General features: G+C 39.8%; 2 protein-coding genes across 2 annotated transcripts; one reads left to right on the top strand and one right to left on the bottom strand.

Annotated features, from left to right (window-relative positions):
* The first annotated feature begins 5,902 nt into the window (after nt 1-5,902).
* On the top strand, nt 5,903-11,879 carry tsen15 (TSEN15 tRNA splicing endonuclease subunit). The gene is made up of 5 exons (XM_004078889.5): nt 5,903-6,100; nt 6,182-6,263; nt 6,870-7,005; nt 7,087-7,290; nt 11,650-11,879. The coding sequence occupies exons 1-5, from the start codon at nt 6,041-6,043 to the stop codon at nt 11,669-11,671; spliced, it is 504 nt and encodes a 167-aa protein (XP_004078937.2). The 5' UTR covers nt 5,903-6,040; the 3' UTR covers nt 11,672-11,879.
* On the bottom strand, nt 8,289-18,516 carry LOC101164591 (uncharacterized protein C1orf21 homolog). The gene is made up of 6 exons (XM_004078888.5): nt 18,375-18,516; nt 17,558-17,690; nt 13,857-13,942; nt 11,779-11,843; nt 11,629-11,692; nt 8,289-10,058 (listed from the first exon to the last, which is right to left on the bottom strand). The coding sequence occupies exons 2-6, from the start codon at nt 17,646-17,648 to the stop codon at nt 10,017-10,019; spliced, it is 348 nt and encodes a 115-aa protein (XP_004078936.1). The 5' UTR covers nt 17,649-17,690; nt 18,375-18,516; the 3' UTR covers nt 8,289-10,016.
* Between the last annotated feature and the right edge of the window lie 64 nt (nt 18,517-18,580).

Genomic DNA, 18,580 nt, shown 5'->3' with positions numbered 1-18,580 from the left:
TGTTTGAACCTTTATTGATACAGGAATACTGTCAAGTACACTCAGTTCACAAACTAACATTCCACATTCCTATATGGAACGATGAAGCCATTCTTGTGGTAAACACTGCTGGGTATTTCTGTAATCTAGTCCCTGGTCTTGAACCAGCAACCCTTCAACCAGTCACTAACCAGCAGACTACCACTGTTTTCTTTACTGTCAAAATAATCAAATTACTGTTAAAATAAAGTTATGATTTAAATTCATCCACATAAGCAGCAATAACAGTCTGTTAAATCCACATTGATTTAATGCTTTTTTACTTTTTGGGAAATTAAAACAGCTTTTCTAAGTTTCTTTGATAAAACAGACAATTACTACTTTCTGTCATTTAAATCACCTGTTAAATATTTATTTATTCCAATAAATGTTGGTTTGGGTTTCGGTCGTGATTTAAAGAAAAGTCACAAAAGAAAGGGATCTTCCACATCGACAAGACACAAAAACCCAAATCAGAAGAGACCTGGAGGTTTGTCTCACATGCGTGAGGCATGTGTGACGGCTGTGAGAGCAGCAATAGACCATGGAGAACTATTGAGCCAAAACTGGAAACAGGAAGTTGTGAAAAAGATCACTAGGACGGCCGCTATTATGTGTTGTTTTTAGAGGAAGTGTGTTTCTACCATTGACATATAAAACATTTCTACACTTTTTCTCCAACCCCATGCTGACTTCCTGCAAGTGGAAATGTTGGACAACATGTATTTCTTTAAAGGAAGATAATTTAAATGTCTTTGCTTTGGTGAATGATCTGCTTCAGTCAGTCTTAAATTTTTATTAATCTGAAATCAGGTCAGGTTAAAAACAGCTGTTGTGTTCATGAATTCTCAACACATGGTTGCTTTTTTCCCCTTCTTCGAAATCCAGGCAACCTTTTATGAACACAACTATATAGATGATGCAATATTTAACCCTTGTGCTATCTTAGATGACCCCACCCTTACATTGACGTGTTCTCCCTACCATGACAAAGGTGGATAAAGGTGGAAAGATTTCATGTAATCCATGGACACCAGTGAAGATCACAAATCATTGAAGAAAAAAGGTTCAGAGCACTGTCTAGTGGGTCTAGATGACCCCACTCCCAATGTTAAAGTGCCTAGGATAGCACAAGGGTTACAGATGCTGCCATTTTTAAGGATTTAAAAAAATTTGTTAATCAATCTACTAACAAGGATTTTCCATTGTTCCCAGTAATGTCACAGAGTTGTCGTCAGATGCCACCTTTTTTTTTAGCTTTTACATCAACTTTTTTTTTTTTTTACTGCTCCGTCTTGCAAATAATTAGAATTAATGATAAAATGAAGTGAAAGCAGAGTTTCATGTTTGTAAAGCAACTTCAGTGTCACAATTGTTTAAAAACAAATCCAGCCCATGCTGGACCATGAAATAATGAAATAAGTTATTATGAAATATTTAAATGTGCTTTGGCTATTTTAATATTTTCTTGCCACGTTCATTTAAAGTATTTGTTGCTTTCCAATTTGATTCATTGATTACCAATTTTTTATTTATTTAATGACAATTTAAAAAAAACACATTTATTCAATAATTTAATGGCGTATCTATTTCAATTTGACTGTTGTGGTCCTCTATCCAGTATGGAATGAGAATTGTTCGAGACCAAGTCTGGAGAATGTCAAAAAAAGATCTGAATATTCACTTCAAAGAAGACTTTTGCAAAGAAGACAGGGAGACTCGTCAGCGTCTTTGGCCGAGAGTGATGGAGGCGAGGAAGAAAGGACTCGAGGCCTTTTTAAAGGACGGCTACACGGTCATCGATGGTCATCGATGGTCATCAGGTCACAGCATGAAACCAACACTACTTTATCTAGACTGGATGGGCAAAGACATCTTCCTTAAGGAGAAGAGAGAAAATAAATCCAAAGTTGGTATGTTATTGTGTTGAATGTTTTTACAGCTTTGAGGAAACCGATTAAAAAATGTGAAACTGCATTACAGCCCTTTACGGAGTTAATTGCTCTCTAGTTATTCTTTATCGTTCTTTCTTTGTTATCTTTAAATGTTCGTGGTTGTAACAAAGCGCAAGGCAATTTTTCTTTACTGCAAGGCACAAGTTAAGGTTAACTGTTTTTTCTTTCAAGAGACACACAGTAGTGAAGAAGATTTTGATTTTTGGAAATCTTAGTGGGGCAGTGGAAACATTTATTTATCTCCTGGAAGTCCTCGTTCAGCAGGAGTGGCGATTTTCTTACATCATTTTGATGGTAAAATTGTTGATCATAAAAGTGACACAGAAGGTCATTGGCTAATGGTTAACATTGAGGTGGACGACACTAAATATATTCTTGTTCAAATTTATGGTTTTAATAATAGGACAAAAAAACAGAGATTATTTATCATATGATAATCAACTGGAAACAGATGTATGCAACTGACAAGGTTATTGTTGCAGGTGATTTTAATGTAGTACCAGATGAAAACCATGATAGATGCCCAACTCAACATAACTCTCCTCGTTTCAATAAAATCATTTCTGAATTTTCTAGCTCTCTTGACCTTATCGATATTTGGCGTAGGAAAAATCCAAATAATCTTCAACACACCTGGAATAACTCTCAACGCTCTCAGCGCTGAAGGATAGATTACTGGTTAGTAACAAGTAATCAGTAATCATCTTCAAATTTGAACTGTAATATCTCCCACTCTCCTTTTTACTGACCAAGTTGCTTTCATTTTGGCTCTTTCCCCTGAAATAAATCCACCAAAAACTGAAGCATCCCACAGGAAATTCAATTCAAAACCACTTATTCCTGAAATAAAAGAAATACAATACCTGTCTCCTATTAACAGATGGGAGTGGTTACAATTTAATATCAGAAAAACTGTGATTGTAGAAGGAAAACTTTTGGCTAGGAAAAAAAGACAAGAACAGATCATGTCCAAATTAAACACAATGTGTAATTTAACTCAACTGAGTTAGGAGAATGTCAATGATATTAACACAATCTAAATAGGATGAACTCTATACCGAAAGAGCAAAATGAGCATTTATTCGTTCTAAGGCAAAGTGGATGGAAGATGCAGAAAAAAATTCGACTTACTTTTTTAACTTGGAAAAACGTAGACAAAGGAAAAATTCTATCACTAAATTATAGATTTGAAAACTCTCTAGTAGAAGACCAAAACAATATTAAGGATTATATCACTAACGTCTATAAAAATATTTACTCAACATTCAAGTCAAAACACACAACCCTTGTTTGAAAGGTTAATTTATGATAAAGTCCCTAAAATAGACAAAACATTCAGAGATCTCACGGAATCTGAACTTACCATTGATGAGCTTGATACAGTGGTAAATCACCGGGACCTGATGGACTTACAGCTGAGTTCAATAAACACTTTTGGAATGACATCAGAGAAATGTTTGAGGCATTCAATGAATGCATTGACAAAAAAAATTGTTATCAAAAGACGCTGAAGTTAGCTTCCGATGCACAGCTTCCGATTCGCGAGGGCACTAAAGGAACATTCTGCTGCATTTTTCGCATTAAGATCACCTAAAACCGGGTCCTGTTCAAAAACCGCTGGACCTGGACTGCTCAAACGTGGATTAAATTTTGCATTAGATACTAAAGAACACATTAAACCCAGTTTCTGATTTGTGAAACCTTCCTCTGATTTGTGAAAATGTCAAAAAGGTTGATTTTTATCGCATTTTACGCACTGAGTCCACTTCAGGCCAGGTCCTGTTCAAAAACCACTGGACCTGGACTGCTCAAACCTGGATTAAATTATGCATTAGATAGTAAAGAACACATTAAACCCAGTTTCTGATTTGTGAAAATGTGAAATAGATTGATTTTTATCGCATTTTGCGCCCAGAGTCCACCTTAGACTAATCCAGGTTTGAGCAGTCCAGATCCAGCGGTTTTTGAACAGGACCCGGTTTTAGGTCATCTTAATGCGAAAAATGCAGCGGAATGTTCCTTTAGTGCCTTCGCGAATACTCATCACCACACTCGCTTAATCTTAGATATATTAGATTACAACCAAATTATTCCCCAGGAAAGTCTTATCCTATTTTTTAAGGCCTTCGACTCATTAGAATATATGGTACCTATTGTTCTCAATAAAATACTTTCTTTTTCAAGTGCATCTGGCCTTACCCTAAATCTAAAAGAAATGTGAAATTTTACCTATACATACCTGCAATGCAGGTAATATTGAAAACATACATGTAAAAAGTGAAGTGAAATATTTTGGTCTAATAATAACAAAAAACAGTAACGATAGAGAAAGTGTAAATATTACTCCCAGACTAAAAACAATATAGAAAACATGAAATCATTGGTTGGGACTTGGCTTATCAATATTTGGCCGCATTCTATTATCCAAAGCGGAGGTTTTTTCAAGACTTGTGTATCCCTGCCACTCATCATGTACATCCCCAAAAAACATCAAGTTGTCTAATTCTATTCTCCTTAAATCTATTTGGAAAAATAAGACTCACTATATATGAAAACCAAAACTGGTCAGAGATTATAAAAATGGCGGCTTAAAAGCTTTAGACCTTAAATCACAAATTGTAGCGTTTAGAATGAAATGGTTAAAAGATTGTATTTCCCAGCCTCATTCTATGTGGTATCATATCCCAAACAAACTCTTTGAGAAAGTCAGGGGACTGGAGTTTTTGTTGAAATGCGATTATAATCTATCAAAAATGCCAATGAAACCATCAAACTTTTACAAGCATGCCTTAGAATTTGGGAAGATGCTTTTCACTCATAACTTCTTCCCTCACAACACTGTTTTATGGAAAAACAGATTTATAACTGTAAACAAGAAATCCTTGTTTATGTCTGAATGGTATGATAATGGTGTGTGATTTGTCTATGACTTGATGCGCACTGATGGAAGGCTGTTATCATACAATGAGTTTGTAACTAAATACAAAATGAAGGATTCTAGTAACTGTTATAACAAAGTCTGTAAAGCAATTCCCACACCTTCACTCAATCTTATTCATAACATACTACAATACAATGCAACCAAACCACAATTTTTAGAGCGGAAAATTAATGATATTCCCCTAAAAGATAAAAAAAATGCCACAATAAATTAGTAACTCTTTTCTTTATACACAAAGTACCCACATCCACCTAAAATGAAAGAAACGCATTTTAAAATAATATCTAAAATTTACCCTGTTGGAGATTTTTTACATAAAAGATTTAAATTTCAATCGGAACCATGCATGTTCTGTTCATCTGAAACTGAAACGTTAGAATATCTCTTTTACAGTTGCAACCAGATAAAAATATGTTGGACTGATTTTCACAATTGGTTACACAAAGTTTTAATGATTCTCTTTTTTCCTTACCTGATGTTTTTTTCTGTACGGAAAATCTGGACCCGGGAATTTCTGATGTCATCAATGTTGTTATTATTCTATGCAAACATTTCATTAATTTATGGAAATGGTAAAATACATGTCCTTTGTTTAGTATTTTTTTGAATTATTTTTCTGAATATTAGAAGTGTCTTAAATGCATTCCAAACAAAAACAAGAAAACTCCAGTAATTTATCAAAATATAACAAAAGTATTGTTATTTTGAATTGTTTTTTGCCTTGCCTTTGCCTGTTTTTTGTTTTGTTTTTCTACATGCGCATTTATTGCGTTTGAGCGCCCTAACTTGGTTTGTATATGACCATTTATAGAAAAAACACACACACACACAGGGCTTAAACTATTATTGTTGTTTGGTCTTATATGTGTTTTTGATATTAACAATTGTTTCTTTATCGTGCTGCTGAATGTGAATTTCTACAAATTGAAAAACGTATAATAACGTTTATTGAAATAAAAAGGTCCTCCACGCCTCATTGGGGTGCGGAACATAAAGGAAGGAGCGTGTTCCCATCCGGTCGACATTTATTGTAGTACCCATTAAAAATTAAAGCTCAACCTTCCTAGCGAAAACGTGCGGTTATAGTAGTGCGCAAGTAGTTGTATTAAAGGATAAACACTGAAAGATGTCAGTACCTCCGGTGGAGAAAGCTCCACCCGCGAACTGGATCCTGCAGCACCCTGCGGTGAGCGGCCTGGAGCTTGGAGTAACGTGACCGTGAAGGTTCGCTGTGAGCGGAACTAACGGCGGCCTGCCTGTGTTTCAGTACCGGCAGATGGAGGCTCTGGAGCCCGCAGACAGCGCGCAGCTGCACGCTGCCTTTCTGGTGTGCATGGATCTGACTGAGGGTGATGTGATGAAGCCTGGATATGTTTCATTAAATATAAAGGGAGCTTAAATACGTACAAAGATAACAAAGTACAGAAGTGGCTATTAACAAGTTTTAATTTAAGTTTAAAATGCATTAGAATGACTGTGGATTTTGCTTGTATTCCTTCAAACATTTCTAAGTAGCTTCAATTCAAATTTTGAATGAAACCCTGTGATGTTTACAATGTTTTAAATAAGCTGATTTTTCTTCTGTAAAAAGTAATTTTGTATTTAGTTGTACATCTAATTGGTTCAAAAATCCCAAATCATGTTTGTAGATTAAAAAAAGTTAATTTTCATGTAATTTAAACCTTTTTTTTTATTCAGATTTTTTTCACATGTGTATACTTTATTTTTTTGTTACTTTTTTGAATTATTTTTCTGATTATTAATAATAATATATTAGTGTCTTAAATGCATTCCAAACAAAAACAAGAAAACTACAGTAATTTATCAAAATATATCAAAATTCAGTTAATTTTCATTTAATTTAAACTTTTTTTTATTCAGATTTTTAAAATCTGAATAAAATAAAATAAAGTAAAAGGTGTCAAACTATAAAAAGTGAATTTGGTTTCACATAGTGCGTCGCTGGAAGGAGGTGTCGTCCGTCAAAAGTCCGGAGCTGCGATTAATCTTGCTGGAAGGGAAGGAGAAGGATGGGGCCCCGGTTCACACTGTCCTCCCCCTGCCCGCTCATCAGTCCTTGAGCCACAGCAGGTGATGAGTCACCAAATGAGAGTTGGGACTTGAACCGTCGCTCACGGGTTTGTGACATGCAGCTGTTTGTCTCCTGAGCAGCATCTGCAGCGTACTGGACAGGGGCTTCCCCGTACTTTTGTGTGCCGTGGCATCGGACTCCACCCTGGTCTATCAGAGGCTGACGGATGGGCTGGTGACCCCGGAGCCCCCTGTGGGCCCCTTTCAGGATTTGGATCGACGGCAGCATCGCAAGAGGCGACAGCACAGCTTCCAGCAGCACAGTGAGAAGATGAGGGGTAAAAGGTGAAGAAGTTGTTTTTTACCTGACGGGCTACTGGCTGCCATCAACGTATGTTTTGAAACGGAGCTGATGGGTTCATCCTGGAGCAATGTGAATCATTCTAGGGGTACATATGTGGAAGCATTTCCACCGTGGACTGAAAGACCTACATCGATCCCTAAAATGGACACCGCAGACTTCTCTCCCACAGAGCTGCTATTTTATTCAGAGTAGTCAAAAACCAAAGTCATTTTGCCGTTTACCGATGTCAGCGAACGCATCTTCACCAGCCTGTTTGTGAAGCACGTCGATCACTTCTGTTGCCATGACAGTGTTTTTCCAGGATTCTGATGAGCAGAAAGCCAAAACTTTTGGAGTCCAGTGCCTGCGGTTCTGATGAGAAGATTCGTTTTTGCTGTTTGGAATTAAACTCCACTCTGATGTAAAAAAAAAAAAAAGTAAACAGTTTGTTTGACTTGAATACTGTCTCCCTAATTCTTTTAGTAGAAAACAAAACCGTATCCATAAAAAAGGAAAACGAAACCTGCAGACTTAAAAGATAAAGCTTTACAAAGCCCTGACTGGCAGCATTGATCAACCTCTCAGGCAGAAATGATCTAAACCAGCTGTGATCCGTAAATGCACACTTCCCTTCAGTTTTCCCTTTCTGTATTTGTTAATTATGAGGATGCAGATAAGAAAATAACTTTTTGATTCTCAGAGTGGACATCAAGGCCTCAATCGTGTATTTAAATTGCAGAACACCGATGGGGAAAAGGGAGCCAAAGGTTCTAAATCTTTTCTAAGTGCCTCAAAAACGTTGCTTTCCAGTCAAAGAAAAACCAAACTGTAGGTCTTAGTGATGATGGATGGGGCAGAGAAGGTTCTGCTGCAGTCTGGGCTTCTGTCAGTTAAAACCCCTCCATGGTTTGTAGAAAGCTGTGCAATCTGCACATGCACATCTGTCAGAGTTTATCAAGAAAGCTTGTGCAAAGTGTCCAAGAAAGAAACTGTTCTGCTCTTTCTCATATAAGGAAGGCTTTTATTTAGTCATACATGCCTGTAGACAAAATGGCTTTGTGTGTATATATATATATTTATATATATATATATATATATTTGGGTGGGGGCAGTTCAACAGCCTCACTAAACAACGCACATGTTTCAGAACATTTCTGAAAGGGATACGAGTCAAAATCATTCAAAAACTCTGACTTCTGTTTGAAGGAAAAACAACAGCGTCAGCCTGAGGGACAAAAACTGAAACTACTTTTATTCTTCTAGAAAACGGAGGCGGATCTACATTAAAACAGATTACAATAATGAGACACAGGCGGATGAAAGATGTCCAAATGTAGGAATTTGGAAAAACAAAAGCTATTAATAAAAAGCTTTTCATTGCTTTTTGCACAAATATGAATTGTATCCACTGAAGGAGCTCATTTTGATATCAAGTCCTGCCACAGACTGGGCTCGGCCGGGGGTATGTTCACCATGGAGGGCCATCTTCATTTTCCTCAAACCAGTTTGAGAAAACTTGAGCATTGCGGTGGTATGCTTCTGGAGTTTCTGTTTTTGGTTGTGGATTGTTTTTTCCAGCTCCCCTGTCATCCTTAATGTGTTTTCCGTTTCGCTAAATGCACCACGTCCTCTTAAGGTGGCTGCAGGCAGGCGGGCAATTTCAGCAGCTAGACTCTGCTGGGCTGACGTCATGCTGCTGTGATGGCTGTGGTATGTGGGTTTACATCAGCCTGCTGAGATACACAAAGCCTTTCCTGAAATAGACTTCATCTGGAGGAGGACGTTTGTTCCCCCCCGCCCCCCTAACAGCCTGGAGGATGTGGCGTGTGTGATTAGTAGCAAACATGACAAACTTTCCCTCGCCATAGAGCCCTTTGCAATTTCCAAATAGTCTGTTTTGGATGAGGTTTGGCCTACAGGCCCCTCTGTAAATGGGTTTGAATGTGGCGTCCTTGTTGTACGATAAAGCTATAGTCGGCATCAGCAGATGAAGCCGTGTTTAGTCAAATTTGAGTTAAGCTCATCTTTTAAAATATTTGTCTCTGTTAATAAAATCCTGACTTTTGTTGTCTGAAAGTGCTTTATATTTCATTTCAATCTAAAAAAAACTTCTCCAGAATTCCTACAGTTTGCACAGAAGCAGACTAGTATGTGTCGTGGCAGTGGAACAGGAAGTCAGCCTTCTGCCGTCTTTGACAGCTTCGGCGTCCCAGTGAGTGTGCATTTTTAATGGCTACAAAGTGTCTTAATGAGAGGAAGGACTGCGGGAGACAGATATTACAACACTTAAACCCTGAGCCTTATTTAACATAAATACAGACGTGGACAGACAGGCGCGTGGTACCGGCCCACATGGAGGTTTGGACTCCTTATCTCAAAGAAGGGTTTCATCCGTGTTGTTTTCCCTATAAATCCAAGCACTGGAGGACTGGGTTTTCCATAAAGCAGGAGATGAACACTGGCTACAGTCTGCATGTTCGTGTAGCTTCCGTGTTTCATGTATGCTGCTGGTTTTCCCAGCAGTAGAATGAGACGAGGGTTTGTGCTCAGAATCGGTCACCACTGACCACATTGAGTCTCCAGCAGCGATCAGACGGACGGGCTTTGAGGAGGACCAAAAAAAAAAAAAAAAGGGTTGGAGAGTCTCCCCGAGTGCGGAGCTGCACTCCACGCTCCTCCCGGCTTTGCCGGGATACTCAAGTGTTGTTTCCATGACAACCGGGGCGGGCTATGTCACATCCTCCTCCCCCTCTGAGCAGTAGTCACACCCCTAAATAAAAACACACAAATACCTTAGAGAAGCAGTTCTGTGTTGTTTAAAATAAGAAGTTTTATGCTTTCTCTGCTTTGGAACACAAAAAAAGAAGTTTAAAATCTGACAACACAAGACGAGAACTCCAAAGTTATCCCATACTCCTCCGGCTTTTCGGCATCCCTCCAATTGCAGCGGCATTTGGAGGAGTAGGGCTGTGCGAAATGTTTTTTCTCAATGGGAAACCCACCCCACGCGGTGGAAGGATACAGAGCTCTGCGCATCGCGCTCTGTCGCGGAGGAGAAACGCATTTCTCCATGTGGGTGTCCTCTGAATCACAGAAGTTTACATCAAAATGCAAGTAATGACTTTTTGTTTTCAGCATGAATTTTTAAAGTTCTAAAACTAATGTTATGCATTTTCTGAGCGCTGGCAGCTGCACGCTGCTGTGACAACTAATGCTGACGTCATCGAGTGGGAGGGACTTCCGAATTAGAAGACGCTGGTTTTCTCTAAGTCTCTGCTTAGAGGGCTAAATGTAGGGGTGGGGAGAAGTTGGAGGGTGGGGGAAGAATTCAGATTTAGCCTCAGACTTCACAGTAAAAACTATTTGCTTTAAAATGTATAATTTATTTTTAGAAGTTTTTACTGACTTTATTGAACCAGATACAAAACAAACAAAACAAATTTAGGTAAAAGACAGTAATAACTAAAATCAAAACCAAATGCAGTTTGTAGACACCTGTGTTATATATTATGATTAAAATCTCTATCTAAACCCTCCTGGCTCTGTGTGTACACCGCTGAGTCATGCTTAGGGGTGGAAATCTCGAGGCAACTTATGATTCAGGAGGCAACGGTTTAATTATCAAACGATTATCAATGCATCCTGAATCTGCGTTTTTTAGAAATGTTTTCTATTTAACACAAGACCAATATGACTTTTTTTCACCAAAGTGCATTTTGAAGTAAAGACCAGATCTTGTTTAACTTTTATTAAGAACATAAAAATTTGAACACTAAAACAATCTACTCACAGCATGAAAAAGGAAAAAAAAAAAAAAAAAACAAGTTCCCTGAACTCAACAACCTTAAATAAGATAATATTTTTTATCGTTGGACCAACTTTAACTCCTAAATTCATGTCAAAACATAATGAATAGTGTCTAGCTTCTCTCTCTAGCTTTCCTCCTCTTCCTTAAAGAAGAAACTTTAAAATGTGACTTTGCAAATTTATTGTTGTCCTCTTCATTTTTAGTGTTTGTGCAACACAACTTGCACACCACATGACTTTTGTCCGAAGATAATTGAACAAACGGTTGATTTGAGTGAAGTCTGGGCCGGTCGGGTCGGATGACACGATCTGCAAGTCAGCCATGTTTGTGTGCTTATTACTTTTACTTTATATCTTAATTGTTCAATTATCAAATATTTAATATACATAGAATGATTCAGATATGTTTATAGATTGTAATCAATGCATCTAATAATCACCCCCCCCCTAGTAATCCTGTTATTATTCATTATAAATTCATGTTTTTTTCTGCAAAAATGCTAATTAGATGTCAAAGGCTCGTCAACATTTACCTTTTCAATCTTCTCGTCCAGCATCCGGAAGAACTCCTGCTGACTCTCAGAGGAATGGATGCTCCTGGAAGGAAGACACTGGCTGAGCACGCCTACACCACAACATGCAACAACATGACTGACAAAGCATCACAACTCAGTCATACTTACAGGACTTTGCCATTCGACCCTGATTCTTCTGTGCATTGTCCTTTATCCAGAAGAGCGCTTTTCTCCTGCAGAACAAACAAATAAAAAAAAAAAAATAAGAATGGCGTTGACCAACTTTTTGTTTTAAGGATGCAGCAGATTCCCTCCAAGTAACAAATACTAGGAGTATTTATTTCAAGAGATTTTTAGTTACTAATTATGATTTGGCTGATTTTAGGACCCGTTCTTCGTAGTTTTTTATTCAAATGCAGATGTCTGACTGAGCTGCAGCTCCTTCCTGAAGCATCCATTCTACACCATGACTACACATCTGCTTTGCCCCCAAATGGCACTTTGTTTGACAAGAGCATGAAGAACAAATTCTTTCAAGGTGGGGATGCTGGAAGAGACGGAGCTGATCTTTAGAAATTTCCCCAAAAAGTCGTTGCATGGAGTTTTCAATCGACTGCTCTCAGCGATGTGTGCAAACGGGGAAAGAGGAGGATGAACTGACAGATGATCGAAACACGGACGAGTTTGTTGAATGCAGACTGATTCTCGCTCATCTCGATCATCTGAGATCAGTGCAACCAGTCGACATAAATGCTCATAACAACACTGTAAATCTATTAGGTACACTTTGCATTTGGGTTTCTCTGAACCCAAGCAGAGGTGGTGCTGTTTAGTCCGTGGGTGGGACGTCACCATAGTAACTAAACCCATGTGGAGGCCCTTTGCAGTGTTTCCCAAGTCCAGGTAAATGTCAAAAATTGGGGCAGGAAGGGCAAAATTGCATGTGTGAATGCTGGACTGATGTGCTGATTTTTTTCTTTTCAGCAGCCAAAAAAAACAATAAGGATAAATCCTGATTGTATAGTTGATATCAATTTTTTTTAGAAAGTCAAACTCTTACATCTCCAATCAGTCAAAGTGTCTTGACATTACTAAATAAATCTAGAAAAAGTACCAGAAACCCCCGTGACATCTACAGGAGCCAACTAAAGCAATGATTTTTACAAATAAGTCATATTTAACCATCAGACAAAAATGCCATCATGTGCTGCGAACCAAGAATCACTTAAATGAACCGTTGCAGTTCTTTGGTCCAAATGGAACATTTCTTCCTGTGATTAATCACAGATAATCCAACCTTTGTTTTCTAAGAACTTTAAAACAAACCAACATAACATTTTTACGTGTTAGAAGATCTAATGTCTCATTTGGAGCATTGGTTTCAATCAAAGAAAAACCTAAAAAAGCTTAGAAATGTACCAATAATTTGGCAAAAACCATATCAGGAGGACAAATTAGTTCCAAATATGTAAGGGTTAATGGCTGACGAAGTGTGCATTATCGAAGTGTGCATTATCACACTTCGGTAATGCACACTTCGAAGGCCATTAACCTGCTTATACCATGGTCACTTACAAAAGAAAATAAATAGTAACCCGTTTTAGTCCTTAATTCTTGTTCTTTTCCAATTTGGATCACTTTTCTCATAAAAAGCGGACTATGTGTTACGCACCGCACCAAATAGTAAGAAATAGTCTGGGTCGCATGGCGCCGCAACACCGCTGCAGTCAAGACTCAGCGATATAATGTGATATATATATATATGCTGACATTTCCCATGAGTTGAATAAAGCATCAGTTCAGAGAGAAAGTTCACCTCTTACCGCTTGTTTTTGTCCAAATGATGAAGCAAAAGGTTGTTTTAAAGAAGCCGGCGCAGTGATACAAAACATTTAAGCTAGGTGACCGGAACTTCTTTTTTTACCGTGCGGTTATCCCCTGGTATATCACCTTTTAATGCACACCCAGCAGCCAATCAGAATCGAGTATTCACCCGGACCATGGTATAAACTCCATTAAACCAGTTTCCTTCTTTGTTAGAAATTTAGTGTTTATTGTTCAGCATTTGATGCCATTTGCCTTTTGGTTAGATTTTGGTTATCCATAAAATCTAGGCAGTATTCCATGTCTGAAAGCATTAAGCACACGTGACACAATAAAGAAATGCTCCGTCTCAGCAGCAGAGAGACATAACAGAAGTTATTTGTGCTAAACCAAATCAGATTGAGTTTGCTGGAGTTCCTTACCGTGCCGCCATGGCCGTCCGCCACCGCCTCCTCCTGCTCCTCAGCCGTGCACTTGACCTCCTCCGCTCCTTTCATCTTGTACTCATCTGCGGCAGAGTGGGGGACAGGGAGGAGCGCGTCATTCGGTAATGCGGGACAGCAGATTGAGGACGAGCCGCTCGCACATCAGCACAATCCTCTGAGTTTAACGGTTCTCACAGTTCAGTACTCGGCAGAACAATTACGCGCTCAGATTCTCACGCTCCACTTTAAACGCCCGGGCATCATCTGGCAGCAAAACACATGAGCCGACAGCCCGGTGCTTCTCTTTTGTCAGCTCTCTGTCCTTTCTCAATCTTAATCCCACAGTTTCACAGAGGAGGAAGTGGGAACTCCTATCAGCCCCAGCGAGGACAGCCGATTAACGCTGAGATTGTTTAGAATCGACTTCTTTAAATTGTATGTAGAAACTTGGACGGACAGAAGGAAACCCTCACTCATCCATGTGAAGGGTTAAATTCAGGTGTTCACTTGTGCATAAAGTCCTGCAGCCAGTTTCTACAGACATTTGTGAAAGAGTAAGTCGCTCTGGTGAACTCATGGGGTTTCCACCCTGAGGCATGCGGTTACAACATGAACAGGAAATTGTCATCACTGGAATCACGACAAATCCGGATTGATTTGGAATGATCAGCCACAACAAAGTAAGCAGCGTAAAGTCACCATGTAACTCACCTGATTCATTCAGCTCATCGTCCAGCTCTGCATGACAGTCATCACAGACAGGGTAGGGTTACCAGAGCATGAACAGTGCTGGTCTGACTGCATTAAGGTAAAGTCGCACTCCGATCATCTATTAAAAACCTTCCCAGCGGTCTTTTCCTTACGATTATGCCATTTTTGCCAAAACAAAACTAGGACATAGTTTCGGCAGAGTGGCAGTAGTTCATTAGAAATTTGCCCCAAGCTAACATTACCGGTGGAACAAAAATGGCGAAAAATGTTGGCGCTATCCAGCCACATTGTTTTGAGCCAGATTCCAGCTCAGACGAGGAAAATCAAAGACGTACATCTACGATCTAATCGTCTACAAGTGGACTCATCGGAATGAAGCAGAGCAGGGAGCTTGTGACCTGCCGATTGTAGCGTCGGTGTCACAACTACAATCTTTTTCCAATTGCATTTATTTGTCTGCTCCTGATTCAACGGCATTTGAGTAAAAGAAAAACTCAGAAATGCAAGTTTAAGCTGAATTGTCTTGATATACTGTATGTCCTTCATCATCAGAGAAAAGCCAAAAGTTAAAAACACCAAAACCCCCATTTTCATTGCAGTGTGGAGTTTGGTGAAGGGATGATTATGATGTGGGATAGGGGGGTCTAAGGGCAGGGATGCCAGTTTAGTTTAGTCTTTTTAGTTAAAGTTTTAGTATTATCCTATTGAATTCTATGCATTTAGGATTGTTTTTGATTGTATGTTTACCTTACAATTACCGGCACGAAGCCCATTGAGACGACTGTTGTTGTAAATTTGGGCTATACAATTAAAATTGAATTGAATTGATAGTTATACAGGAGCTGGATCTGGCCTCATAGTTCTTGAAAAGGGAACTCTAAAGGCTTCTGTGTACTTTGGACAACTCCAACTGTCCGACTTTGAAGTCTGGGGAATCCATCTTCCCATTCCTCACTGCTCTCTGGTTGAGAACTCAAAGTCCTTGAAGACATGAAATAGCCAGTTTGGTCCAGAGAGCAACACATTTATGGAGAACTGATCAAAGATTCCCATAAACAAAACTTGTTTATGGAAACCTGGCCAGAATGGGATGTTGTTCGAATGGGTGGGTCAGGGGACAACAAAGACTCTTTGCAAACACAGAACCTGCAGACAGAGCTGACTGATGGCCACAGCAGCAGAAAACTAGCTGGCTGCAGAAGGTAAAGGCAGCCTGCTTTAAACAATGCCCACTGCTGCTGAGGCTGCAGGTGACAGGATCAATTTCTGTGTGTGGGGCTCAACCAGCCTGCCTCAACAGCCCAGACCTTTGCTGGTGTGGAGCATAGACAGAGGGATGTTTTAAAATCACATCCGTTCAGATCTTGGGGAATGTGGGCCGAGTTAAACCGGACAAGGCGTCAGGTGTTGGTTATAAAAGCAACAATTTCATGTCCTTCTTGAAGCTGGTGTGATAACTAAAGTAACCAGAGCTAGATTGTGTCTGTGAAGACTCACTCATCCAGGGTGGCTCCATAGCAAGAAAGTGTCTTTGGACTGTCTTTTGGAATTGAAGGGATCCATCCATCTTCAGAATCCACTCAGAGCCCACAGGACTGCTGGAGCCTATCCTAGCTACTGATGGGTGCAGGTGGGGTAAACCCTGGACAGATCGCCAGTCTGTTCCAGGGGCCACACACACTCAGATGCACACCTTGGGGGAATTTAGAGACACCAATTAACCCATGAAGCATGTTTTTGGACTGTGGGAGGAAACCGGAGTACAAAGGAGCAGAGGAGCCAGCTGGTCTCTGAACCTGGACCTTCAACGTTTCGGCTCTTAGTCAAAAGGTTTTCTCATTTTGATCAATTCTTAGTTCTAAAATTGACCAAAACCTCTTGAATAAGAGCCAAAGCCTTTTCAACTTAAGACAAGTGACTCTCTTTAAAGCTTTTCCTGATGTGGAGCCAAATCAGTTAACCAGTTAACCACTAGGGGGATTGTTGCACTAGCAAGTCTATCCTTTGTTTGACAATTGCACTTGCATTTGTTTTACAGTTTAATTGTATTATTAAAACTAAAATAGATCTCCAATGGGGTGCGACCCTTTGACGGGGGTCTGTTAAATAAGTGGCTCCAAAACAATCTTACTGGGTGCTTTTCAACATTTGCCAGGAATGTTTTCTCACCATTTTTTTTGAAGAAATATAGGGGTGACATCTTCCTTTCTTTTCCACGCCTGCATTAGAACTATTCAATTGTTAATCAAAGTAGAATCAATAAGAGAGAGGTTTAAGGACCTGAGAGAGAGAGGAAAGTAACATGCCTATAGCTGAAAGATTTCATCTTGAACCTCATCTTTGTTTAAACAGCATCTGACTGTTCAGCTTTAACTACAAGGGAGCACTTTCCTGTGTTTGTGCACAGGTTTCTCTGCAAAAATCAGATTAGGGACACGTGGAAATGTTACATTTCTCCATAAATGTAGTCTCTATGTTTGCAGAGATGTGGTGTTATTTAAAGTCCTACTCTGATCATCTTTTGATCTATTTTAAAAGCGTTCCCTGTGGTCTTTTAATTGTGATTATTCAGATTTTAGGCAAAATAAAAACATAAAAAAACGTTCGGCATTTCCTAGGACACAGTTTCTACGGAGTGACAGGAGTTCATTACAAATTTGCCTGAGGTTTGGGTGGCGTTGATGTAGAGCAACCCCGCCCCCTTTCCCCTCCCCAAGCACAGAGCTTGTGGTCTGCCCAGCATATTTTCCATGTCACAAATATTTCAGACTGCATTTTTTGTTTCATCTGCTCCTGATTCACAACAATTTGAACACAGAAATACAATTTTAATCTGAATCTTCTAAATAAATGTCTTCCATCATTTGACCAAAAATAAAACAACATGTTAAAATATTAAAAACAGTTTTCAGAGAATTTTAAATTCTGGACCCAGCAGAAGAGCACCTGTGGAAAACCTGGGTGTTGTGTGGTGGAAGGACACTGACCAGAGAGCACGTCCCCGTTGCTGTAGGCTTTATTCTTGCCCTCTTCGCCGTTGGACACGGCGGACATCTGCTTGGCAGAGGTGCAGCCCATCTCCACCTCAGCAGCTGCTCTGCTCTTCAGCCTAGAGCACACCTGGGGACAGGTAGGCGGGGCCACATCAGGCTACAAAGACTTTATTGACGATGAGGACTCTCTTGTTGTTATTAATTAGTAATGAAGCGCCCCACCCTGGGAATCAAACCCACAGGCCGTTTATTTCGTTTGCATTTCCTCCTGGTGCAGCAGAGTGGACGCTCCAGCCCGGACTGAGTCACGCACGCGCCACAGAAGGGAAAATGTCAGGAGGGGCGCGCGGCAATCTCCACTGCACCGTAACAATGGAGCCTTTCAGGACGCCCCTGTACCATGCACGTTTTTATCTGAGGACAGGGGAGGGGGGTGTCCTCGTGGAATTACTATTCCGCATTTAAACGTCGTTTAAAAGCCCAGTTTAGCCACACGGACGTAGTGAGCTACCCTCACACACGCGGGCTAAAAAACATAGCTGCAGAGTCAGCTCCCTCCAATCCGCCACAGTATCCCATAAAATCTATATTTTAGACTAAAATACCATATATTTGCGATTACAAATCTCACTTATTTAACTTTTTCTCTCTAAATCTGCTCGGCGAGTTCACATTTCAGCGTGGACAAAAGTCTAAGCATTTCATACAATTAGCGAAAGACTAAATCTTGTGCGGATAAATAAGGTTCCTACCTGTATTTCAGAGGAAGAGCTCCTATTAATAGAACACATGTGGTGTAGAAGACACTTACCTTTCTGGAGAATCCATTTTAAGCGACCCTTCATCTGTTTTCAGTCCAGACGAAGGAGGCGCTCAGACAGCATCGTGCATGTCTGCTCTGCACAGACATCCAATCAACCGGACTGTCTGCGGCTCTCTGTTGTGTCAAGCACCGTCCGTAGTTTGTCCCTCTGCACTTCCCGTAGCGCAGTTATTCCAGCTATGCTATGTTGTTAG

This window comes from Oryzias latipes, chromosome 17 (assembly GCF_053564925.1).
Source record: "Oryzias latipes strain Hd-rR chromosome 17, Olatipes_Hd-rR_3.1".
In the NCBI taxonomy this organism is placed as follows: domain Eukaryota; kingdom Metazoa; phylum Chordata; class Actinopteri; order Beloniformes; family Adrianichthyidae; genus Oryzias; species Oryzias latipes.
The sequence above is the reverse complement of the archived record's forward strand: the minus strand, read 5'-3'. Positions and strand labels throughout refer to the sequence as shown.

Coding starts and splice junctions, on each gene's coding strand:
- LOC101164591 (XM_004078888.5), bottom strand. CDS start 17,648: ATGGGCTGCACCTCTGCCAAGCAGATGTCCGCCGTGTCCAACGGCGAA. Junction 11,844..13,856: donor CGGACGGCCATGGCGGCACG/GTAAGGAACTCC, acceptor TTTGTTCTGCAG/GAGAAAAGCGCTCTTCTGGA. Junction 11,693..11,778: donor GGGTCGAATGGCAAAGTCCT/GTAAGTATGACT, acceptor TCTTCCTTCCAG/GAGCATCCATTCCTCTGAGA.
- tsen15 (XM_004078889.5), top strand. CDS start 6,041: ATGTCAGTACCTCCGGTGGAGAAAGCTCCACCCGCGAACTGGATCCTG. Junction 6,101..6,181: donor GGATCCTGCAGCACCCTGCG/GTGAGCGGCCTG, acceptor CCTGTGTTTCAG/TACCGGCAGATGGAGGCTCT. Junction 7,291..11,649: donor GAGAAGATGAGGGGTAAAAG/GTGAAGAAGTTG, acceptor CTTCTCGTCCAG/CATCCGGAAGAACTCCTGCT.